Source organism: Synchiropus splendidus, chromosome 11 (assembly GCF_027744825.2).
Source record: "Synchiropus splendidus isolate RoL2022-P1 chromosome 11, RoL_Sspl_1.0, whole genome shotgun sequence".
NCBI classification, from domain to species: Eukaryota; Metazoa; Chordata; class Actinopteri; order Syngnathiformes; family Callionymidae; genus Synchiropus; species Synchiropus splendidus.
The window spans coordinates 15147189-15172167 of record NC_071344.1 but is presented as its reverse complement, the minus strand read 5'-3'; the positions used below and the strand labels follow the sequence as shown (position 1 = coordinate 15172167).

General features: G+C 42.7%; 4 protein-coding genes across 6 annotated transcripts; all 4 read right to left on the bottom strand.

The window, feature by feature from the left end:
- Positions 1 to 768: 768 nt before the first annotated feature.
- Positions 769 to 4017, bottom strand: fnta (farnesyltransferase, CAAX box, alpha). Its single transcript, XM_053879835.1, has 9 exons — positions 3875 to 4017; positions 3099 to 3184; positions 2832 to 2946; positions 2576 to 2680; positions 2381 to 2507; positions 2067 to 2215; positions 1895 to 1957; positions 1507 to 1696; positions 769 to 1436 (listed from the first exon to the last, which is right to left on the bottom strand). The coding sequence occupies exons 1-9, from the start codon at positions 3985 to 3987 to the stop codon at positions 1302 to 1304; spliced, it is 1083 nt and encodes a 360-aa protein (XP_053735810.1). The 5' UTR covers positions 3988 to 4017; the 3' UTR covers positions 769 to 1301.
- A 651-nt stretch (positions 4018 to 4668) lies between these two features.
- On the bottom strand, positions 4669 to 12114 carry aup1 (AUP1 lipid droplet regulating VLDL assembly factor). The gene is made up of 12 exons (XM_053879834.1): positions 11811 to 12114; positions 10668 to 10805; positions 9815 to 9965; positions 9548 to 9735; positions 9276 to 9348; positions 7679 to 7752; positions 7429 to 7495; positions 6100 to 6202; positions 5878 to 6015; positions 5626 to 5762; positions 5264 to 5352; positions 4669 to 5016 (listed from the first exon to the last, which is right to left on the bottom strand). Exons 1-12 carry the CDS (start codon positions 11849 to 11851, stop codon positions 4968 to 4970), a joined length of 1248 nt encoding a protein of 415 aa, XP_053735809.1. The 5' UTR covers positions 11852 to 12114; the 3' UTR covers positions 4669 to 4967.
- A 969-nt stretch (positions 12115 to 13083) lies between these two features.
- LOC128767650 (uncharacterized) lies at positions 13084 to 19291 on the bottom strand. The gene is made up of 7 exons (XM_053879836.1): positions 19068 to 19291; positions 18212 to 18481; positions 17723 to 18007; positions 17343 to 17515; positions 17183 to 17275; positions 17076 to 17117; positions 13084 to 16814 (listed from the first exon to the last, which is right to left on the bottom strand). The coding sequence occupies exons 1-7, from the start codon at positions 19108 to 19110 to the stop codon at positions 16650 to 16652; spliced, it is 1071 nt and encodes a 356-aa protein (XP_053735811.1). The 5' UTR covers positions 19111 to 19291; the 3' UTR covers positions 13084 to 16649.
- Positions 19292 to 20006: 715 nt separating this feature from the next.
- Positions 20007 to 24883, bottom strand: LOC128767651 (uncharacterized). Of its 3 annotated transcripts, none has more exons than XM_053879837.1 (7): positions 24658 to 24883; positions 22578 to 22844; positions 22059 to 22343; positions 21830 to 21987; positions 21661 to 21762; positions 21567 to 21608; positions 20007 to 21403 (listed from the first exon to the last, which is right to left on the bottom strand). In XM_053879837.1, exons 1-7 carry the CDS (start codon positions 24698 to 24700, stop codon positions 21287 to 21289), a joined length of 1014 nt encoding a protein of 337 aa, XP_053735812.1. In that variant the 5' UTR covers positions 24701 to 24883; the 3' UTR covers positions 20007 to 21286. The 3 variants fall into 3 exon arrangements, with proteins under 3 accessions (XP_053735812.1, XP_053735813.1, XP_053735814.1); XM_053879838.1 differs by having other exon boundaries at positions 21676 to 21762; XM_053879839.1 differs by lacking the exon at positions 21661 to 21762.
- Between the last annotated feature and the right edge of the window lie 96 nt (positions 24884 to 24979).

Genomic DNA, 24979 nt, shown 5'->3' with positions numbered 1-24979 from the left:
TCATAGGCCACTGGATGGCGCTCTTAGTTTGGAAATGAGGTTTCATTGAATAAGTTGTTCAAGTCCAAACATTTTTTCAGCAGACAGCACCACCTGGTGGCCTCTGAACATCAGGGCACTGTGTCATGAAACCTCATTGACCCATCACCACTGTGCACCCACATGCAATACAAGAGAACCAGTACTAAAATGGCAAGTCAGTACTTGTTGGGCTGCTTTCGACTGAGCTGTATGGTAAACTGGATTTACCTGCAGGAGTCCATGGTGCTATTCCTGGTCAGTTGCTGTTCTCCACTACACATCGACTGAAAATAGAGATATTTAGAAGCATTGTTGGATTAACCTTGAAGCTGCAATTGTAACTGCCTGGTTTTGCTTTTGTCAGATGGCATCATGAGATTCGCCTGAAGCTACAGCCGACACTCCGGCGTGCTGTCCATCACAGACGCGCCCGCAGCGTAAGAACTCACCTGCCGCGAGGTTCCCGTGACGAGGCCATTACATCACTTTCAGCTGTCCGTCACCATCGCCTCCGTGTAACTATGTGATAATCCTGCAGCATCACGTGCAGGAAAACTTTTTTTCATCACTAACAAGCAGCATCCGCCCTCACTGCCAGACTGGACCACAGCCAGCGCTGACACACACAGCAGTAAATCCACATCTGCCCATGCATTTTAAAAAGTAGCCAGTGGCACGACCAGCTCTGGTCGAGTGTTAGTGAGCCTGCGGCGGAAAGTCAAGGAGGATTGTGTCGATGGCCGACAACTGGTATTTTAATTCTCAGGTATTTATTACGAGCCAGTGCCACTCCATGTTGCCATCGATCAGCTTACAGACGTGCACATGATGAAAATTGAACAACTTTATTGGAGCACAAACCTTCCTGTCCCGGTCACTAGAATAGAAATACACTTCACGCGGCGTGGCGTCCTCGGCCCTGGGAGAGCTAATCAGGTTGGGCTTGTAAACGTGTAAAGAAGCCATGATTAGACATTTCTGGGCTGCTTGGTGAGAAAACTGAAGAGGATGAATGGCGTTTGTAGAGGGAGCCCAAGTAGAAACAGCTGGATGAAGTGGACTAAATCCATTTCCTTCCCCTCAGGATATGAACGGCATGTGTGCAGCGCAGCAGCACTTGTATAAGCATGAAAACAAACTTCAGTCTGCTGTAACACCACATATGCTGCGCTACATGCGACGCTCTACACGACCCCTTCAGATGTACATGTGACGAATGACACTTATTTAAATCGCTCTTAGCAGACACAAGAAGCTACCAATACATTAACCTTACATGTCTAGTTCATGTCCTGCTGCTGGGACGTTTCCTCTTCTGGCATGCCGCCTCCGTACTTGCTCTGTAAAGATCGTCCCAAAAACAGCCAGTACTCCTTCCGGATGGTGTCCTTCTTTTGCGCCAAGAGGTCACAGATCTGAAACCAGAGTGTGGTTTAACAGCGCCGCTTGTGCGGTGAAGATGAGAGCGCAGCAGTAAGCACGTACTTCCAGAGCTTTCCGTAACGTTTCCTTTCGCTCCTCTTCTGTGCTTTCGTTCTGGCTGTTGCTCTCCAGGGCGTCTTCGTAGCAATCGTAGATGAAGGCCAGCAGATACGGCGAACAGTGTGTGTCTTTCAGCTCCAGAATCTTCTCCAGCAGGCCCGGCTGAGTTGACAGGCCTCGGTCCTGCAGCATCCTGTGAGAGGAGCTGCTTTACTCAGAGTCTCAGGCACAGCATCAAGTCAGTTTCCATTGACTAATACTGGATAGGATTTCACATGAAACTATTGTTTCCAAGTTATGAAAACTGAACAAAAGTAAAGTGGATGTGTGGAGTCAATTCTTCTCTTAACAGAATTGTGAAGAATGATCAGAAACGCTTCAAATGTCTCACCCTTTCAAGTAGTTCCACACACTTTCATTGTGTGGAGCCTTCTTTATCTGGGCCAGACAGTACCTGAGTGCAAAAAGGGAAAATGTGTACTCAGAGGAACAATAAAATATTATTTGTGTATCAACTTTAAATTCTAAAGGTAAAGAAGAATCAGAAATACACAGTTACATACTCAATTTCCCTCTGCAGAGTGGCAGGATCAGAGAAGCCCGTCGTGTGTGAGATAACAAAGTGCCTCTGGTTCCACGCCGAGTTATTCCTCACGTCTTCCTCCAAGAGATTTTCCACAAACTCCAGCTCATTCTCCCAGAGTTTGTATTCCTGAAGAGTAAACAAAAAACTGCGTATTAATCTTCTGGAAATCAATCACATGCTATTAAAGAATGGAAATCCAGAACACTGAGACAAATGCTGAGTCAGCATGGCAGACGGCCAAAGAGTGGGCAGAAACTGGAGCCTTTTCAGTTTGGAGGTCCTCCCACCTACCTGGATGACCCACTGTCTGTGCTGCCAGGCGTGGTAGTTCTTGGCGTCTTGGCTGAGAATGTCTGCGATGAACTCCAGCTCCTCTGAGGGGTCGTTCAGCCACTCAACCACCATGCGCCTGTGATGCCTGGCAGGCAGGGGAGAGGGTAAAATACACAGCGCATTGACAGACCTCTGGATCATAAAGATACTAACCAGACTTGGTAGTTTTTAGGTTGGTCCTCAATGATGACGGTGATGTACCTCATCTCCTCCCTTAGGTCCTTGGACAGAGCTTGGAGTAAAACTCTTCTGTAATGCCTGATGAGATGAGGAATGTAGCCGAGTTTATGTCTGTTGACATTTACATTAAATAATTCCAACTCTGACTGGAGACTCTGCACTCGATGGTGCACACATATACCCATACCAAAACATTACAATTCAATAAATTGTGAAATGAAAATCTCACCACACAGTGTAATTTGCAGCGTTTAGTTCGATGGCATCAGCAGTCAAAGCAAAAGCTCGCTCACTCTTCTCGTCGTTCTTCAGGAGAGCACGGAAGTAGTCGTACACATCTGAAACTGTAGAACGAAACGTTTTAAAGGATGACTGGTTACTAAAAGGTGGCTCATACAAGTTCATGTCGATGTGAAGCTAAGTTGCAGTTCTAGCACCGATTTCACTCCATCTGCTGATTGCAGTTCTACATATTCACGCCCCATGCATTTCTTACATTTTTCAGAGTAAGCAATCTTGACAACAGGATTTGGTCCATCGTCTTGAGGAACTGGCTCTACATCAGCCCATTCTTTCCTCTCCCTAAAACACAGAACAGACACAGATGAATGCAAGCTCACCTCAAGGGCAAAGACAGAAATCAATAATCAACAAAATAAGACAATTATTCAGAATAATCCCCGCCTATATTTATCATGCAATTTTATGTTCAAGTCAGCAAGTTAATAAATTCAGGCGTGTGTTTCTATCTGCTTTATCTGGCTTTATCTAACACAAAAAATGGATTCAAGACAATTTTGTTGAAATAACAATAAAACAGTTTTGTGGTTTCAGTTAAGAGTCGACAGTAAATAACGGGTTACTTTGTGGACACAACCTGGATGGCTGCAAAGACGTAAACATATTTCATTTTTTATTATTGTTTACCTTAAAAAGTTTTTAAAAAATGGCTAGACCTATGTTTCAGTTGTGGTTGGAATGAATTCGGAAACCCGTGATACAAATGAATCTATAGGATTTTAAGCGCTGCAGTGATTTCAACTTCAAGTGAGTCACTCTGACCAATTTTATTACGGCAATTAAGTGACACATCAACTGTATACGCAACATAACAGAAGCACGTGTTAATAACAAGCCATGTATGAGATGATAACTCAGAATATTGAGATTTCGTGCAAACCAGGAAAGATGTTGACAGTTAGAGTCATCGCGAAAAGATGCTACCATGTTAGCCAGTGACAAACTTCCGGAGGAACCGAAAAAAAACATTACCTGTATAATTTATATCGAGTCGGGTCACAGGGCATGTAATCCTCGAAGTCTTCAAACTCTTTGTCTTCTGAAACTTTAGCAGTTTCATTGGAAACATCATCGCTGGCAGACATTGCTAAACTGTTAGCTTAGGAGAGTCCGTATTCCGGCGGAAACGATTCTGCGTCACTTCCCGTAAACGAAAGACTAGTTCAAGTCCGTTGGGATTTTTATTAGAATTTACAAAAAAAAAAAAAAAAAGTGTTCATAGCAAGCCAACACGATAATAGCGACATAAAAGTTATCGCTTTTCTAGTGTTGAATGTGAATTTGACATGTTGAGATTTAAATGTAATGCTTGAAGTCAATTGTGATGATGCGTTCAAGGATACAGTACACCAACAATGCATTGTGCATTATATGTGAAACTATCGTCGACACCTTGCAGATTTGACATTTCAACCGTTGATCAAGAGCATTTGTTAAACTTATGAATCAATGCCTTTGTGGTCACTTTAAATTTGTATTCGTTTTCCAACTTACAGACCATTTTGTGTCTTCAATGACATGTATTTTAGGAACTAAAACTCACTCTGCCGACTCCCATTGCTGATAGGTCGGACACATGTAGGACTGGAATGTGAACCTCATCTGGTACATAAGTGATACATCGTGCTGAAAAATGGATGGGTAAGTTGTCAGACGTCTGGTTCAACGAAACCTCACACCACTTTCACACACCAAGCACCGCCGACTGACCGATACTGCATGAAGAAGCCTCATCAAGAAGTCCACCTCAGCAAGTCTTGGAGAAAAGTAAAGACGGAGGAAAACTTGGAGCTGAACTTTATTTCCATTAATGACTCTGGACAATAGAAAAATAAATAGATGCTTCCCATCAGTGATCGTAATACAAATCGTTATCAAAATGATGTGTCGGGCAGAATGAAGAATTAAACAACATGCATAATCGACAACTTATACATGTTCAGAACACTCCATTACTTGCACTAAACGAAAAGGTTCGACGGGACCTGGACATATAAAAATCATCAATCAAATTAGACAGTAAAGCAAATCATTTATGCTTCCTTCTTGTCAGTGACGGTGTTGTTCACAGAGAGTCGTCCTCAAGTTCCAATCCATGTTTCTCGATGTAGCGTCTGAAGAGAGAATATTTACAATGAGTAGGCCGAGGCGAAGGTGACGGGGAGAGTTGCACAAAGCACTTTAAGCAGGTTTAAGTCGTGAGCCCAAGCAAACTCTAATGACAAGTATCCTGCCCAGATTTTTGGGATCAAATCAGCTGTTTTGGTGGTAAAAGAAGTAGAGAGGAAGTATAAAAAATATTGAGAAAACGACAAGCAGCAGGACAGACTCAATCACAGCTTGTGAGGAGCCGACTCTTACCTTCTCGCAAAGTTATAAAGCGCTTCTTTTCTCTCCTGGAAAGACAAGTGTCTGTCAGCTGGTGATTTCCCAAAACATTTGGCAGCCGGCTGAGTAGGGAAAAGGACACAGAAAGTCATGAAACTGGAGGGAAAAATAAATTATTTTTCTGTCGTTGAAAGAATGACAAATTTAAAAAGCAAAAAACTATTATTTGGCTTGTTTTTATTTGTTCTGTTCTTAAAAATATGTGCATATACCTGATACATGGGCACACACAAAATGATATAACTCATTTTGTAAAACTGCATAGTGTATGGATGTAACTTTCTATACAGGTGTGTTTTCTGTTCAGTGACATTTTCTAAACATGGAGTTCAAACCTTGATGGTAGCAGCCGACGTTGAGCAATACGAGCTGCTTTTAGGGGCTTCAAATGATGTTCCGGAGGCTTCCGCCTGACTTTCGTCCTTGTTCTCCAGCAGATTAGTAATGGTGGTGTCAACACAATTTGTTTTAACTGGAAAATAAACAGTAAATAGATGGCTATCGACTTATTGAGTTGGCGGAATCAGCGATCCATGCAAGAGTGGGAGGCGAGGAATAACAATGGTGTGTCGTGTGCATTCGCTCACCCAAGTCTCTGGTGATGACGTTCAGGGGGATGTGAGGCAGCACGTCCTTCACCTGCTGTGCCATTTTCGCAATCCTGCCATCGTCGGCTCCCAGCCCCGGAACCACGAACCCCAGGCCCATGGACCCAGGTCTGACACCTGAGAGGAGAAATCACACCATTACATATCTTCAGTCCAAAATGTAAATGCAAAGCTTTCTTGTGACCACAGTTGCAGACTCACTGGTGGTGGTCGGTGGCGTCGTGTGCCTTTTCCTTTTGATGTGTTCTGCTTTGTCAGCTTTTGTGATGGTTGTGGGTACCAGGCCCAGTTCGCAGGCCAGCAGCTGAAAGACACACAGAGCTAATCTTCAAACCAAACCGATTTGAAATGCATTTGTCCCCAGGCTCCGGGAAACAAAAGCAATCTAGCGCGGAGCTTCCGATGTTCATTCTAAACAGCCTCATTTGAAGCCATCATCCCAGCGGTGGAGCAACTTAATGCAGTGAAATGTCACTCATGCTGCTTCTCTTTAAATAGGAACTTCATGTCATTTAAGATGAATCACCAGTAGCGGTGGGAACCAGCTTTAAAGGAGAAAATCTATCCATAAGTTTGGTTGGCGCCATCTATCAATTTTCCTCCACATCAGGTCAGGTCGTGGGGGCAGCAGCCACAGTAAGGAAGCCAACATCCTCTTTACTGGAGAAACCTCCAGCAGCTCTTGTTGAGGATAGAAAGCTGGAAAAACAAATTTTACTTCCATGATCCAGTTTATTTGACCACACGTTTGTAAATCACACTTAATAAACTGAAAAATGCATGTGAGGTGAGTCACTTTCTTTTGTTGCGCATGGGCAGATGTTGACTCACATGGATTCCTCTGTGCATTGTCTATTTCTGAATCTATTTATGAGTTTCATTTTATCAGTAAGATGATATCGTGTGACATTCATCGGAATTTTATTAATTCAGTTTGCTGTGAGCTGGTGAATAATTCACATGCTTCCCACTCAACAAAACAAAGTGAATCATGTTTTGTAAATTAAAAATAACAATAGAAAACAAGAATCCTGGGTCTGAGAGTGGTTTATTTCTGGTGTCTGCAAACTTCCTCATATCAGAAGGTCTTAAATAAGGACCAGCAAAGGATGGGGGTCACCAGGGGGATAAGTTAAGGAAACCCCCGATGGGAAATGCAAAGCAGCAGAATAAAATCTCTCAAAACGTTTAACAACATCTGGTTTAAGAATGTAGCCCCAAGATGGGTGGACATTGGTGAAGCACTTAATATAATAGACAGTAAAACATTTCATTATAGAAAAAGCTTCTCATTCACCGTTTATGAACATTCCATAAATGCAGTTCCTCAATTAGTCTTAATGGACTGAACATACAGTCGTTCTGACGCTGTGTTCGTCATCAAGGTCGTCTCAGGGAAACGCTGCAGCCAAGTGAAAACAGATTTAAGATGCACCAGGCAGGGAAACGTCTTCATGAGTTCTGATGAGTGCATGTCGAACTTTTGTGTAGCACGTGTGTTTGACCTTGAAACATCGCAAGCACGCCTACCTCCTGGACTTTGTTGGCAAACTCCTGCGTGGACTCACTATCTTGTCTCGACACCGGAGGGAGCCAACTAAAGTTAAAAAAAATAAAGGAACACAGTGCTTCTGTTATTCACACTGAAATGATTCTGCTGGAAACTTTTCAGATAAAACCCCAACAGGACAGATGAGTCAGTTATTAAGATAAACCAGAAGCGACAACAATAAAAACAGTACTTTACAGTAGGTATATGAAGATAAAAATTATTTACTACCTTACTTGATACACTGTACATGGAGCGAAGAAGGTCCACAGGAGCTCCGTCAGCCAGCCAGAGTTCAGTGTGTTCTGCAGACAGGAAACCAAATCGTCACTGACCTCGGATGACTTGAGTAGGGAGGCATCGGGCATGAAGTTGCTTAACACCTAAATATTAAACCTTCACAGGTGTTGAGTGCAGCCTCTTGTTAAATTCAGATTGGTCTCAGTGATGGAGGCTAATACAGTCTGCTATTCTGGTGACCTGGATGTCATCAGGACACTGTCCAGGAGGAAGGATCTAGCGCCCTCTGATGTCAGTGCAGGGAGCGGTGGAGTCAGGCGCAGGGAGCTGATTAAGTCAGAATCCACTGCTTAACACTGAATATCGTGGAATTTGACATAATGTGGCTGATAATCTGTGATAGGGACGTGCGTTTAGGGAAGCTACCTGCAGCACTGTCTTTGTCAGCAAATCTGCTTGACCATCTGTTTACATGGAGTTTACATGACTAGTATTATCCACCATCTAGTGCTGATGCTTTCCTACTCAAGTCACCGGCATGGTTTTCAGGATCAGAGCCTCACAGGAGCAGAAGCTTATGCAGCGTCCAGAGTCACAACGGTAGTGACGGCTGCTTGTTGGGGAAACTTCCAAAAGCCAGTGGTCATTTGGAGGTTTGCCTCAGAACAATTGCCCACGCTGAAACTGACACAGCTGTGGAGAAACCAAGCCCTCCTTGTGTCATTCAAAATGCTGACACAAAACTCCGGAGAGACCGCAGAAGAAGGCTCCTATAGACGTTTCATAATTGAAGGAGTGGCTAAAGTATCTCATGAAAAATGATCACAGTAAAATCAGAGCAGATACGGAGTCTTGATTTCAAGTCAGAGTCAGGTGACCTGTGAAAGTTGAAGATCAAAGTAGTCTTAAAGCTTCAATAACTGGCTTAAGTTACTTTTGAAGCAGAAAATATGTTGTTTATAATCTCACCTGAATACATTTAAGATGATTATTTATTTTCTGTATACATTTAAATTGATTATAATTCATTAACCGGTACTGAAAAAGTGATACAAGTTAGAAAAACAGGATAGCCACAAAAAAAAAAATAATTTGGGAAAAATAAATCAGATTTTATCAGGGGCTAAGGATCCCACCAGACTCTTGGACACTACTGTCTTCTCAGGCTTCCACATTATCAATGTCTGAATGTTGATTTTACTCATTTGTCTTCAGTGCTTACAGCACGAGAGAGTTAATCTAAAGGGCTATTTGAAGTTCAAACGCTTAGCAAATAGCAGGGTCTGTAGCTGCAAATACAGCAGGCGACTATTGAGCTGCCTGGATTAGATTTCAGCAGCAGTTGCTCTGTAGCTTCCTGCAGCGTCATTCCTTAAAGATACCTCTTGATGGGAATGACACTTAAGAGTTACTGTATGAGCCTGTTATCATCAGGCAGACTTGCATTTGTTGGCGTTGTTTACGGAGCCAAGATAAATATTGACTGCCACTTTTATAACAAGGCAATCTGAAGAAATGCCACATTGATTTCTGGCATATACAATAATAGTGTAATGAAATAATAATGAGATTACTCTTTCAGCCTTACCAATGCAATCAGGGGTCTCGTAACCTGTAAGGCCACTGGCTGAATGGTGTGAGTCAGAGAGAAAGGCCAGGAACTGAAAGAGAACAAAACGTTTCCATTATTAGTTAGAAAACAAGTGGACATACATCAGTGTCAGCAGTTTTCAACCTCTGTTGAGCCTCTTTTTCTGTCCTTTAGTTACAGTTGAATGAAGAATATCACGTGAAACACACTTATTTTCAATACTACAAATTCATAAAGCCAAGCAGCTGAGAAGATGAGCATTGACTCACGTGAACTTTAAAAGGCCTCGCCGACCGTTAGTGGTCTCCTCTTCAGGGAGCAGGAGAAGAGGTGGGGTGCCTTCAGACGAGCAATATCTCTGCAGGGTTTCTCCAATAGCTTCCTGACTCGACATTGACTGGACTTCCATGAATCCTCTGGCCCAACACATGAAGCCTGTGGACCCCTGCAGTTGAGGCTAAAGAAAGAGAACTACTTAGCCATCGTAAACCAAGCTGTGCGGTTGCAAATTCATGTTATTTATCGAACAAGGTTACCGTGCTGCAGGAGGTCAGGAGGTTGATGATATTGTGGTCGAACTTTGTCACATGATTGCATATGTAGAGCTTGATGGTTTTGTCTCTGGAGCGAGGATTCTTCTGTCTCACATGCATCCCCAAAACAGAGCACATTACCCGCACAGCAAACCTGACAGGATAAACAGAGAAGAATGGTGAAAAAACAATTACACCATGCAGAAGTAAAGACAATACCACATCCTACTGTCCTTTTTGAGGGTTTAATAATTTTAATTTAATAATTTTAACCTCATTACCTACACTGTCATCAACAGAGTGAGGAATGACACATTTGGTTTTCGGTCCCAGATTTCCGTCAGCAGCCCAAAGCATCATCAAACATTGTGTCAGGAGAGATTTCTTTTTTGGCCTGTTCACAAGACTTAAGCAGTGTGGTCGAGCCAGCTATTGTTGACATGTCCTCTGTGATTAGTGAAGCTTTCGTATTTTTAGGGAAAACGTCTCTCCATTTACATATTAAGAATCATCTCATACCACTTCACTTGTTTAAACTTCCAAAACACTTGTTTCTTTTTTCTTCTGCGTGATGGCAAAATATCAAGAGGAAAAGAATGTTTTGCTCCTCAACTTTAGTCTGTGACTATCATGTGAAGTCCGACCCCCCTGCTGAAATAATCTTCAGGCCGCTAACTTTTCTCTTTTTAACATTACAATCATGAAATTGACACATTACTAACGCCACCACTAATGCTTCCTGCACATCAGGGCAATACTGTGAATGCACAAGTGGCTACTTGAGTTTATTTTGTCAGATAACAATACAGCCATCATACATTTTCATGACCTAAAGCAGAGATTAATAAGCGCTTACCTTCTGACAAAACTTTCAGGAAGGGCACAGCTGACTAAGAATACATGAACACCGATAAAAATCCTTATTAGCATTAAACAAATGCCAACAGGAAAATATATCAGCAGCAACAGGAGGAGGAGTCCATCTTTGGGAAACCTGGTATAAAAAAAACAAAAGAAAAAAAAAACACTGAAATTAAATTAAAATGTCCAGAAGCTGGTGACAGCTGCAATCCATCAATGCAATTCAATGGCAACCATTTTGTTTTTGATCTCTTTGCTGGAGATGTTTCACAACTAGTTTGGCAATGACGTTTTGCAGACAGTTCATCACAAGGCAAACACTGCATTTTTACAGTACATACACAATGTGTACATCAAATATGATTATGGCCGCACCATATTTTTACAGACATACACTGATACTATATTGAAAAACCAACCAATACAATAATTCTAAATTTGTAAGCAATTTGATTAAAATTATGCAATTTAGAAAAAAAAAACATACTAAAACAAAGTCCATCAAGATATCTTCTTTCAACATGTACTGTCTATGTAAAAACAACAGCTTATTTAAATATATACTTGAAATTTCGTCTAATGAACATGATGATGTCAGTTTAAAATGCCTAAAAACGTCCCATTAGTGATGTAAGCAGGTACACAATAAAGATAGGTTATGTTCTAAGTCCATACTTTCATTCTGTCAGTTACACGTGTCCTTATCGACTGGTGTCCGTGTACTTCGCAACATCTACTTCTCATTCCGTAATTTTAGTTAATAACGGTGGAGTTATTTTGCCTTTATGTCAGGGAGATACATCGGTAATATTAAAAACAATATTTTTATGACAGGTCGCGAATGCACCTTACACGTATGCAAGTTGAGCAAAACGAGAGGGGCATGTTATTTACTACGACCGCTCTTGTTTTATATTTAGTTCAGATATTAATATGTAGACAGGAACTTCTGGTTAAGTGTTAAGTAGCTTTAGCAGAGTTGCATAATAAATGCCACCTTAGCAGAGTTAGCTCAGTAGCTGTCACAACTTGGCTTTATCTAGCTCCATTCACTCGTCTTGCTGGCGGAACAACATTTGAATAGTTTGACCCAATACCGCATTTTTGGTTTAAGGGTGTCACTGGCGGTTAATCTTACCGATGGAAGTCAAACAAATCTTCAATCCCCGTGGTGTCCATGTTTCCCAGGCAAGCCTTCTCTCCAGGGCCCCTGCTATGAACACAACCAGAACCTGCTCCCCAGAAATAGACGAGTCATAACGCACACAACGCTTTCACTCCGTGTGGACACTCGGTGGTCACGGAGCGGTTTTAAAGCAGGTTTATCGGCTGTGTTATGTGACTAGCCCTGTAGCGAGCTAACTGGGCTAATGTCAACATAAAAACGGCACCGCTAACAGCGCTAAAGCTAACATCCGCAAGGAGCCCTTTCAGAATAAAGCGTGTATCTTATAAAAATAAAATATTTTGCTGTTTAGTTAAATCACCATCAATTGTTATTTGTTTAAAGTAACAAAGAAGCGTGTGTCTTATTCTCTGACCGATAAAAGAAACGTGACAGTTTGGGAGGTCTTTTAAGAACCAAGACAAGAAGGAGTCTTATCAAAGACTGTGATACGTCGATTAAAATTAATAAACATTATATTGGCACCCGAGACGGTGCTTTGCTCAAAAGAATGCTTCAAAATACGCGTTTCAAAAAGAGATCAAATACAAATTCTGGCATGTGCTGCCATCTAGTGATCATTGCCCGAGGTTCGTCACTTGTCCTTTCTGAATAATGTTTTTGATTTCTAGTAAGTGGTTTGTTCTGTGTGTTTACTCGCAAAACGGCGTTAATTCCGGCCTGGCATGCGACTAATGACGTATTCATAAATAGTAACATGATGAAGTATGGCATGGTAATGATAACATTTGCGATCGACATAACCTGAGGCGAAAACAGTTCGTCCTTTATTTTTTTTCGAGATTTAGAAATGTAGGCAATGTATCTGTGACAGTTTTTTTTATTGTTATTTCATGGAAAATGACATTCAGAGGATTTATTTTGTGCCAATAATTTCCGATTGTTCATGAAGGCCCGATACGTCGCGATAGGCCATTGATCGAACTAAATCAATAAACAAAAAGAGCATTACAACCCGAGAAGGGCTATTTAAAAAAAACAACACAAAACAAGTATGAGTCTCCTTTGTGCGCTTACTTGTAAATGATACCACCAACCCAACCTTAGTTCTAAACGTAAACCCTAGGAAAGTATAAAAAATCCAACCCCAATATCTTCACCTAACCCTAATTATTCTAAACCTGAACTCCATCAGAGGAATAACTTTAATTCAAATTAAAATAAAAACACAAACACAATATGGATTAAAATCCTTTATTTACAATTGGGACCAAACATTTAAATACTTACCATCTGTAAAAATAAATACCTACCTGTGAATTAAATACTTACCTCCTGGAAACACCACCTGTAAAAAGAAACAAAAAATAAATTAACACAATTGGGATATTTGTCACCTACATAGTACCTAACAACCTTCCATATACTTACCTCTCTGCGTATCCCAAGTCGCCGATCTTCTCCACTCAAAACTACGTGGAAAAGTAAGGAAAATGGGAGAGAAGAAGAAACCACAAATGGTACCTCTAGCGGAAATAAAGGAATGGAATTGGGAGATGGACGAAGGAAAAGGAAAGGAATTGGAAGACAGAGAAAAGGATAGGAGGACTGAATGGACACAGAGAAGAGACAAACAAAACAAAACAAACTCTTCTGGGTTTGGCTGGGGACCTGGTGCATTCCAGCTTGGCCCATGCTCTTGCCGAACTACGTGTCCAGCTTCTATGATTTAACCCGAACCCTTCACCTGCTAGACCTAACCCTAACCTAACTCCAAAGAGAGCGTTAAAAACCTACGGAGCCCAACCCTAAATTTGAATTCTAATCCCAACCAATTAAGAACCACACACACAATTGAATAAAATCATTTATTGGAATTCCAGCGCAGAGAGCAGTCCAGGCGGCACACAGCAGTTTTGGTGATGAGATGTATTTTTTTATCGACTGGACAAACACCTGATGTTAGTGATGCTGTTGCTAATAATAAAGCAGGTAACCCACACTAACACTAGACAACAAGTGTGACAGTTAGAAATGTTCAGCAGCAAAGCAGACACAACTACAATTGTTCAACTAAACCAATACTGTTTAAGGCAGCTACATAGTCGTCGCATGATACTTCAGCTACAACTTCACACTTACAAGGCACCGACACCACATCACCTTTTTCTACGAACAACCTCAGGGATTAGTCGAATCATGCAGTTTTGTTACTTTAATACAATTAATGGAGGTTACCTTCTCATGCGCCGATGAAGCTCACATCTTTGCATTCACAATACACGCAGCAAATCCAGCAGGTCCCCCTCCACTTCAGCCATTAAACTGTTTATGACTAGCACCACATCGAAATGTGCATTAGTTGCACTGAAGCAATGATGGCATTTTGGCAGCTATGTGATATGTCTAACGCAAACATTATACTACTCTATATTTGTTGTCATGCGCTACAACCTTATTACACGCATTTAAAAACAAGAGAAAAGGAATTGACTATATGGTTTCAAGTTCAAGATAAGCTCCTTGGCAGCGGTTAACTGGTGACTCTTAATGGTCCATGCGTGAGAGGTTGTCTGTCTACATGCGGCAGGAGACAGACAGGTCCAGGGAAATGGAAATAAGTGCGAAACAATGATCGCAACTCAAATTCTAAATGTACCAATGACCTGAGATGACTTGGTCAGGAACAGAGACGTGCAGCTCGAATCTAAACATCAACCTGGCAGGTACAAACCCTATGTTGTTCTGACGTAGATTTCCTCAGTCAGAACAATTTCCAAAGAATCATTGAACACAGGAAGTGGTCCTTCAATCGACAGGAAATAGGTCGCATACCATTCGTGAGTCGAACTGATGTGAGCACCCAAACAGAAGCTGTGTGTGACTCAATTTGATTCTGATGGAATCACTGAATCCCACATATATGTCTGTGTTCAATGGAAGACACACTGTCTGAAAGCGAAGATCATAAATATATCGTAATGCACAATTATCACATGCTCTCCACACAGTGGGATTTGTTTCCATTTCATTCATGGCAACGGCAACCCTGGTGGCCCTTTGCTGCGCTAACATTCCTTTTCCCTGATGCTGCTTTATGATCCTGCTGTCCACAGGAACCGCAACAATTTGGATGCAAACATGCCTGACTGAGGTAGTAGACACACTTTGGAACAATTCATAAAGTTATTTGGATTGTGTATGGAGGCACAAGTGACAGAGATCTGAAGGTATGTGACTGTATTCTGCGAACACAGCACCAGAGTTCACTGTGGTAAACAGTTACTGCCATAAACGTTAGTGACATACTAGAAACCACCTAACCAGAGGCAAGGCACCATGACTCCAGTCCTGTAAAGTTTAAATCTGAAATATCTTCTTTCATGATGTGAGCACCCGTATGTTAAAAGAAAACCACATACGCACGCCAAGGAAATGGAGTTGGTTATTGACGACATTGATGTTATATTTCGAACTAGCTTGTCACTCACACTCAGAGCTCTAATCTATGGCGTAAAAAGATTTCAGCACATGAGCACACAGTTCTAAATCGAGACCGAGACTGGTCTTCTTGACAACTACAACAAAGACAAATGTGGCTTTTGAATTGAGATTACACACTGATTCAGCAACAAAATACCATGCGTTTTGGCCTGTTGAGATACAGGATTTATGGACCACAGTGTTGTAATATGTCAGCAATAAGAAGGCCACAATGTTTGCGTCAAAAAGGTCACTTAAGTAAAGTGTGAATTTCCAGCCGGTCCAAACCCTTTAAGGGTGCTTTCACACTACGGGTTCTGTCTTGAGACAAAGCTCTTTCGTCGGGTTTTGGCCGCGGACCTGATCCCTGCTGGAGACCTGCACTTTGTCTCGGGAAACTCTCAGCTGGTGGTGAGCTTCTCGCCTCAGGGGACTCGGCGCTAGACGCCGGAAACGTGTCCAGCGCGACGCCACACAAACATGATAAATGCCGGGTAGTAAAGGGTCTGATCGCTGTATGGGCACACAACATCGTTCAAAAACAACTTCTCAAACTCCCAGAACACAGAGGTGTGCAGCTGGGAGCTGCAGGAAAATTGCGCTCCGGACCGCAGCGCGGGGCAGGGCAGCGGTCCGGGACTCGCAATGAGTGCGGATGTTTGATAACTCACATGTTTTTGCCTTTATTAGGCTGATAAACACCTGATTTTATTGACTGACAGATTTGCTTAAATGAGTAATGCTGCACTCTACAATAACCATTTTCACAGCAAAGAGGAAAGATTCTGGTTTTCCCAAAGTTACTGAAGATCACCAGAGTATTCGTTGATAATTTCTGACATCGGGATCTGAACTTCACTGATTAAAACCTTCTCGATCGTCTGTAATCTCTCTCACTGTGTTCAACATGTTGTGACAGCAGTGTGGATCAATCATGACACTCCGTATTACGCAGCTTGTATCTGCTATTTCCTTGTAAAACAAACATGACAAGACTCTTCCATGTTTAGTTTTGGCTGTGAACGCCACATTCTGGCGTTCAGGAGCACTGCCATCAGTTCCTATGTGAGGTGAGGACGACTCATAATGTTAACAACTGAGACAGAAATAAGGTGGTCAAGCCGGTGGTGGTAAACAGTTTGTCGCACGGCTGATGACAACTTCCTTGAGACCTGCTTCATTGTGGGTCACAAACCAGCTACTTTGCGCAGAGCGCCGCCATTCGAGAAAAAGAAAAAAAAAAGGACATGGCCTGCGGCGTAGAGATGTGAGGCTGCACAGCAGGGGGCGAATCGAACTCAGACTCACCCGAGACAGAACCCGTAGTGTGAAAAGCCCCAGAAAGACGGTCTAAAAATCTGATGGTTCTCAGAGAAAGTTCAGTTTGTCCGAGGTGTAAACGTCACTGCTGGTCACCTCCGAACTGAGTGGAGGAGTGGACGAGAATTTCATGCCCGTTAACTCAAACCGTGGCTCCGCCGACGAAGTGAGCAGATGAGGCGATCCGCCTGTCTCCTCTGTTAAGGTCAACGCCTGTGGGAACGTAAAGCAAATCAAAAAGTCATGTGTGTTTGGTAAACACTCTCTTGTTCCTCAGGCAGCTCATATTATTTGCAGACTGGATTGGTATCAGAGAGAATTCTTGTGAGTCACAAAGCTCAGGCATTCATGTTAGCGATGGAACTCCTGGAGAAATCCTCCCAAGAACAATTGTCACCACAACATTCATGGCCCCAAATGTGATCCCAATTAAGCTTCAGATTAAAACAAAATGAAATGATCTGCTGGACGTACCTCCTCATAGGACGGAGGCTGGCTGACATTAGAGTTGTGTATCTGGGAAGAAGAAGGAGATTCAATGCAGTGTTGTGAGAAAGAACCTGGACTGGAGGACAGCTCACCAGCGGGGCGGAGGGCGCCGGAGGGGGCTCAGCAGGGTAAGGTAACTCCTCCACGGTTTCTCTGGGACTCAGTCGGACAGGCTCACTCTCATACTGCATGTTACACTTGGTTTAAAACATGGTGATGTTTGGGCCTGTGATTCTAGACGGATGTGTTTACCTGCATTTGAGTGGGATCAGCATCCACGGCAGCATCCTCAGCTGCCTCGGAGCTGTCCTTCTTCGAGCCACTCTTGCTGCAACAGCAGCACTTCAGGCAGTAGCACAGAGTTGAGGAGATGGCTGCCGAGATGCCGACCCAACCGTAAGCTGGAATGTCAGGCTCGCTGCTGTCTGAAATGAGAAAGTCGGAGTTTAGAAAATTAACTGTTTTTTGGAAGTAAACCTTTGCTTTTCAGCATCACTGTCTAATGAGGAATTTGAGCATTGAAAAGATGATCCACATATTCCGGATAACAACATGGTCAAAAACCTTAAATCACTGGGGGAAGCAGGGAAAATTCAGGGGCAAGTCAAACTCAAAGGAAGAAAGGTACTCACCCTTCACAGTGAGTGTCACTTGTAAGGCAGTGTTCTCCTTGTCGTCTTTTATCTCGTAGGTCCCACTGCATGACGTATCAACACTTTCAATATTGAACTTGCAGGGGCGACTGATAGAAAATGCCCCGCAGTTCCTGCGATACTGCACTCTGCCCCGACGGACAAGTTCTGCACCTTCTACCCGATAGTCTTCTGGGGTGAAGAAGACGTTGCAAGAGGTGAACGGAAGGTCATATTGGAACTTTACAGAATCACCCGGATCCAAATTGTAGGTTTTCCCATGGGCTGAAAAGAAATCATGCTGTGTCATAGATACTGTTTTCAAAACACAATTGACAGTAATATTGTTCTCCGACACGTCAACTGGGAGCTCATTCGTAACTCAGAAAAGATGAGAAGTGGTCCTTCTCAACCAACAAAAGGAAATCCATTTAACATTGTGTGCAAACATTAGACTGAATGAAATACGGCATTAAAGAAATGACTCACCTACAACTCTGATGTTGACTGAAAACAGCCTATTGTTATATTTGTCCAACAAATCATATCGGCCGTTGTCCCTCTGTGTCATTTGATTCATTACAAAGTAGTTTGCTTCCACTGAGTGTCTGGGGTCTACAGTATCCCTCGGTTTTTCTGACACCCACAGGACCTTGACGCCATAGGGGTCGGTCCGGATTGTCAGTGAACGAGCCCGCATCTGAAGCTCAATCCTGAATCCTTCGCCATACAACAGTTCCTGATAGTCCTGGGACGAGCCTGGAAATGGGAGAAATGTGAGCATTATTCTCAGTGTGACCTCAACATTTAGCCCTGTGGCAAGCTTGTGTGTGGCTGGTAAAGTAACGAATAAGACAATGACGTGGTGTTGATGGGGATATGCACGATAAAGATCACATACTCACCATTGTTGCCACTTACAACTCCAGAACCCAGTAAGCCGATACCACTCCCACATTACAAAGGAAAATATTGAGATTTGTGCCAGCCTCGTGACGTCATCACACACGCCCTGGTGAAGCTAAAGTAGGCTCATCACAGCGAAGGTCTTATGAAAGGTCCTTCTGCCCCACAGATTCACCTCAGTGACCTTGGGCGGAACTACTTTGGAGAACTTCAGCTAATCGTGAAGCGGTTAGCTAAAGGGAAGCTACTTCGTTGCCCGGCGTATTTTGCGTTTTAAAACTCTTCCTCTCCAGGGGCGTTTAACTTGGATGAAATTTATTTGAAAGCGATTCTTGAAGGCAACGTCTCGAGCTCACGACTGAGCCATAGAAGTCATTTACATTTAGCCTGGTGGCGTTCAATGCCACGGAAGCAGCCCCAGCAATGGTCGAAGACTCACCCAGAACCACAGCAGAACACAGCAGCAGCAGCACAGCCAGCATCTTTGGAAGTCGAGCGAAGGAAAAACGATAGTCTAGCGAATCCAATAAGCGCAATGATGCGTTAGGTTCCGTTTTGACAGTTTGGGTTTCTTCTATATCCCAGCGAAGGCGCTACAATGACGGACATTTACATGATTCGATCGAGCTCTGTGTTTTCGATGAGGAGTGCGTGAACACGCTGGCGTGGTTGAGCGGTGCATTCAGGGACACTACGTAAATTCAGCATTGACAGCGACTTGTCATACTTATGGAGATTTTTTTAAATGTCAAATTAAAACTTGATTGAAAACGTGACATTCACCATGGGAATGAACTCCAAATAGCATTTCAGAAGGAGTGGGTAAATACCTTTCTCTGCACATCAAGATGAAGGGATAAATGACAAATGTCAAGAAAACCCTCTTTTGTCTCAGTGGTTTGGAAACACTGATAAAACATGTACACTAGCGACACAAGGATATTATCCATAGATATGGGCACTGAATTAACAGCACTAACTATCAATTCTACCAAAACAGTTGTTGAACAAATGGACTCGTTCTTCTAAATAAAAGAGACTGTACCAGAGCTGAAAAGGTTCAGTCTTCTTTCGCGATGGACAAAAAGTGATATCGACTACAACACAGATTTGAAGGCATACAACTGTTATAATCTACTATCACTTAAAAATGACAGTTGCGTTTAGTTTGCATGCTTCAAGCCAGCTTGTTTTCAAACTGGCACACTTTTATGTTTTGGCTCTCTGCGCTTTCTACAGTATTTATGCACAACAGAAAAATCATCAGATTAAAACATGTTAAATATGAAATGCTACATTAAAACACAGCAGTACAGGTGTCTGTTTCAAAACCAATGTTATGTTGCATCGAATAAAGAATTCACTCAGTTCTGGAGAATGTTCATGGGTTTAATAATACAGGATGAATAACAGTTGCTGCAGTTTCCTACTGAAATAGACAAACCTGACGTGCATAATTAAGGTCATAGGAATAATATAAAGGTCTGGCTTCCATTTGGGAGGCTGTCATGGGAGAGAAGGTGCAAAGTAGAATCACTGCACCAAACGTCTGGAGAGTGAACCTGCAGAGACACACAACCGTGCAACACTTTGGAGAGCACACAGCCAAAAGTCAGCTTGTGATAAAACTGCATGAGTAGAGAAAACAAGACACCTCTGACCTGCTTGTTACCTGAGCAAGGGGCCTCAACTGTTCGGAGGTAAAGCACTGATTCTGTAATAGGCAGCTTTGATCACACTTTTACTTCTGAACATTTCTCTGTTAATGGTTAATATATGCTCCCACATCGAATGTTCAAGAAGCAGCAGAGCAGTCCAGCAGACACACAGCATAAAGGATAAACACCTGATGTTAGTGATGCTGTTGCTAATAATAAAGCAGGTAACCCACACTAACACTAGACAACAAGTGTGACAGTTAGAAACGTTCAGCAGCAAAGCAGACACAACTACAATTGTTTAACTAACTACTGTTTAAGGCAGCTACATAGTCGTGGCATGATACTTCAGCTACAGCTTCACACTTACAAGGCACCGACACCACATCACCTTTTTCTACGAACAACCACAGGGATTAGTCGAATCATGCTATGTTTGTTACTTTAACGCAATTAATGGAGGTTACCTTCTCATGCGCCGATGAAGCTCACATGAATCTTTGCATTCGCAATACACGCAGCAAATGTCAGTCCTCCTCCACTTCAATAATTGCAGTGACCAGATATGAATTGGTGAGCAACAGAGATATGCCTTGATTATCACAGCTTTGCTGTTTTCAAACTCTAGGAAGAGTCCTCAAGTGTCCAAATAAAACTGAGGTGATGCGAGTGCACCTTTCTCAATTAATGTTATCAATGACACTTTGGACTCCATAGTTGTTTCTATATCACTAGTAGCAAAGTCGTCCCAGGTGTCACTTCAGAAACATTCCTGACATGTCCCTGATGTTGCTTTAGAAGTTGCCGTCCAATGGTGGTCAATCGAGGGCGCTGCCCCACCTCTCACCACAGTATGAACTTCAAGGCATTAGAAAAAAAAATAAATACGTTCAAAAACTCAAATTCTGAACAATGAAGCAAGATATTGTTTTTACATTCATCAGATCATCACTGACGTATTTCCGCCTCAGGATGCACAAATCTCTACCATATATTTTCATCAAATGTCCACATGCGGACCATGGCAGTTCTGCACTCCCATAACACCAACCCGCGGCTCTGCTGTTGAGGTGAAGAAGTGAGGCGATCCACTTGTCTCCTCTGTTAAGGCCATAGCCTGCAGGGACGATGGAAAATCAAAAAGCCTTTGTTTGGTGAACTCATTTTTCTTGGGTAGATCATAATATTTGCATTTGCTTTATGATTACAAATACTCGCAAGAACTTCTATGTGATTATAAATACACTTTAGAATATCATGCAATATTCTGCTGGACGTACCTCCTCATAGGACGGAGGTTGGCTGTGGTGAGAGTTGAGTATCTGGAAAGAAGAAAGATTTAACACAGAGTCGTGATGAAGAACACAGACTTACCAGAGAATTGCTCACTAGCGGGGCAGTGGGTGTCAGAGGGGGCCCAGCAGGGTAAGGCAACTCCTCCACGGTTGGTCCCAGTCGGACAGGCTCACCCTTACACTGCACGTTACACTTGGTTTAAAACAAGTCGATGTGTGGGCCTGTGATTCAGGACTGATGTGTTCACCTGCATTTGAGTGGAATCCGCATCCGATCCCTCAGAGTCAGAGCTGTCCTTCTTCAAGCCACTCTTCCTGCAGCAGCAGCACTTCAGGCAGAAACACAGAGCCGGAGATATGAAGGCAGCAATGCCGACCAAACCGTATGAGTCTAGATCACTGTGGTCTGCGAAGAGAAGGTCAGAGCTTAGAAAACCATTTGTTTTGGAAGCACACCTTAGAGTTGCAGAAACTCACCCCTCACAGTGAGTGTGACTTGTAAGGCAGTGTTCTCCTTGTCGTCTTTTATCTCGTAGGTCCCACTGCATGACGTATCACCACCTTCAATATTGAACTTGCAGGGCTGACTGATAGAAAATGCCCTACAGTTCCTGCGATACTGCACTCTGCCCCGACGGACAATTTCTGCACCTTTTCTCAGATAGCCTTCTGGGGTGAAGAAGACGTTGCAAGAAGTGAATGGAAGGTCATATTGGAAGTTCACAGAGTCACCTGGAGTCAAATCGTAGGTTTGTTGATTGGCTGAAAAATGTAAAGACATCAAGTTGGGATAGTTTTCACAATATAGTTGTAATATTGCTCTCAGATACATTTTCAAGGAGGTTTAGGAAGTTAAACTGGGAGCTCATGATGCCAGTCAACCAAGAACCAGTGTCTACACTGACGTGTGAATGAAACTAATTTGTAAATTAAAAATGAAGAAATTGTGCACTAAGATTACATTAAATGAAACACAGCATAAAAGAGATGACTCACCTACAACGCTGATGTCCACTGAAGACACACTGTAATTCTTCTCCCACACATTATACTGGCCAGTGTCCAATTGTGTCATTTGATTTATTACAAAGTAGCCTCCATCCAATGAGTGTCTGGGGTCTAGAGAAGCTAAGCCATCTTCGGATGTCCACAGGATGTAGACAACATCAAGACCGGGCCAGAATGTCAAGTCCTGAGCTGTTCTTGAAAGCCTAATTCTGAATCTTTCTCCATAGAGCACTGTCTCAGAGTCCCGCGATGAACCTGGAAACGAAAAAGAGGCAAGGAACATCAGAGAGTTATTCTCAGTAACATCTGAATATTTACACAATTGAAATGACTAGAAAGAGTGGAGTGGTACTGATGGGCATATGCACATAAAAGTCCAAATACTGACCGTTGTTGTCCACTTAAAATCACAGAACCCAGTAAGTCAGTAAGTCAAGTGTTAAATCCGAAACCTCTCCAGCAGTACAATGGAAAATATTGTGATTTGTCACCGTTCAAACATGAATAAAGCCATAGCTCATTCTCACGTATTTTGAAATGTCATTCTGTCACATCCTCTTTGGAGGATGACATGCATTGCCTTACTGCTGCGGATCGGAACTACTTTTAAGAACACCAACTAAGTGGATAAGGGAAGCTACTTTGTTGTCACAATTTGGGCTTGAAATCATTACTCGTAAGTAGGGCTGGGTATCGATTCTAATTTCAAGAATCGATTCGATTCCGATTCTCATGACTTAGAATTGATTATCACGATTCAATTCGATTTGATCCCATCCAATCTCGATTCAGGTTAGTATTTAAACCATTTTCTGAGCTGTTGCCATAATCACATGACAAGTTAGGCAACGTATTAATACTGGTATCATATTGACATTCCACAGGAAATGAATGAAGGATTCATAGTAAATGATAATAAAGATCCAGACACAGAACGCCAGATGTGACTGCTCATGGGACTGGTGCATTATTAGAAATATCACATTAAAAATTCACCCAAAAGATGCTGCTGTTTAATACTAATGCATTTTTATGTTATTATCAAAATGAAAGAAAGATATTCTCAGCCACTGAAAATGTAAACAGAGTGCTGGTTACTGACTTCACAGCAACCTGACGGTCATGCGCAGTATGTAAACAGTTCTCTGTGGTCTGTAGTACGTACGAGAAGAGGTCTCACTCCTCATCAATATAGTGAGTTGTCAGACTCGCGTAAGATTGCGAAGCCAGAGATGTCCACGTATCACTTGTAATGCCCACCCTGACTGCTGACTGAAGCTTACTTTTCACGTTTTCTTTTACTGACTGGTGCATGTTTGGGAAAACAGACGTTTGTGAGACACCATAACGTTGTGTGGCTCTGTTACTTCCATTAGCCGCCTGAAGCTCTCGTTTTCAACGACGGAAGACGGGTGCATATCTTTGCAAATGAAGCCCGCAATCGCTTCAGTTATTTTGACAGAGCGTGCAGAATTACCCGGTAGCGGTGCGGTAAAGTACGCTCGAGTTTCATTTGTTGTGGCCCGGTGGATGGCTTGGAAAGGAGCTCAGGGTGATGTCGCGTCACGTGATTCGTGAGGTGTGTCATATTTCCGCAATACTGCAACACTTCCAATAGCTCCATTAGGCACAACATGCTAATTGCTATGCTTTTGTTGAGCGCATTTTTGGTTTAGTCGCGTCTGAACCCAAAATGGTGCCAGACCGTTGCTTTGAGCGTTTCAGGCGTTTTCACACCCGGCACGCTGCTAAGTGTTGCCACTGTGAGGAGGCATGTTGTTTTGACTTTGGTGTCCCAGGTGCGCGCCTGCGTCAAATGGCTTGGACGTCACCCGGAGAATATGTGTTAAAACGTATATTAATTAATCCGATCTTTGGACCTACGAATCGATTTTATGGAATTAATGTACGAATCGATTCAGAATCAGAAAATCGATTTTTTTAAACACAGCACTACTCGTAAGCGACTCTTGATGGCTACGTTCCGGCATCGGTAATCACGATTAAGACCAGAGTCCCTGTCGAGTTCAGTGAAACACACACCGTCCCGCAATGGTCCAACACTCACCCAGGCGACAGACCGCAGCACACAGCAGCAGTACAGCCAGCATCTTCGAAGTCAAGACAATTCGGCGATTCTGTTAATATTTACTTGTTTGTAAAACGCACTTCTGGAAGTCAGTGTTTCGTATATTCTCCTATAGCGAAGGGAAACTAACTGGCAGTTTACATGTTTCGAGTGACCGAGACGTTTCCATTCAGATGAGGACTCCACAGCGACTCCTAGCGTAGGTCGCAATAGTGAGGTCATCTAATAAGCGCATGCGCGAGTTGTTTAATAATATGAACCTATTTCATTCGAAGTCGCTTAATTTCGACGCTTTTTGTTT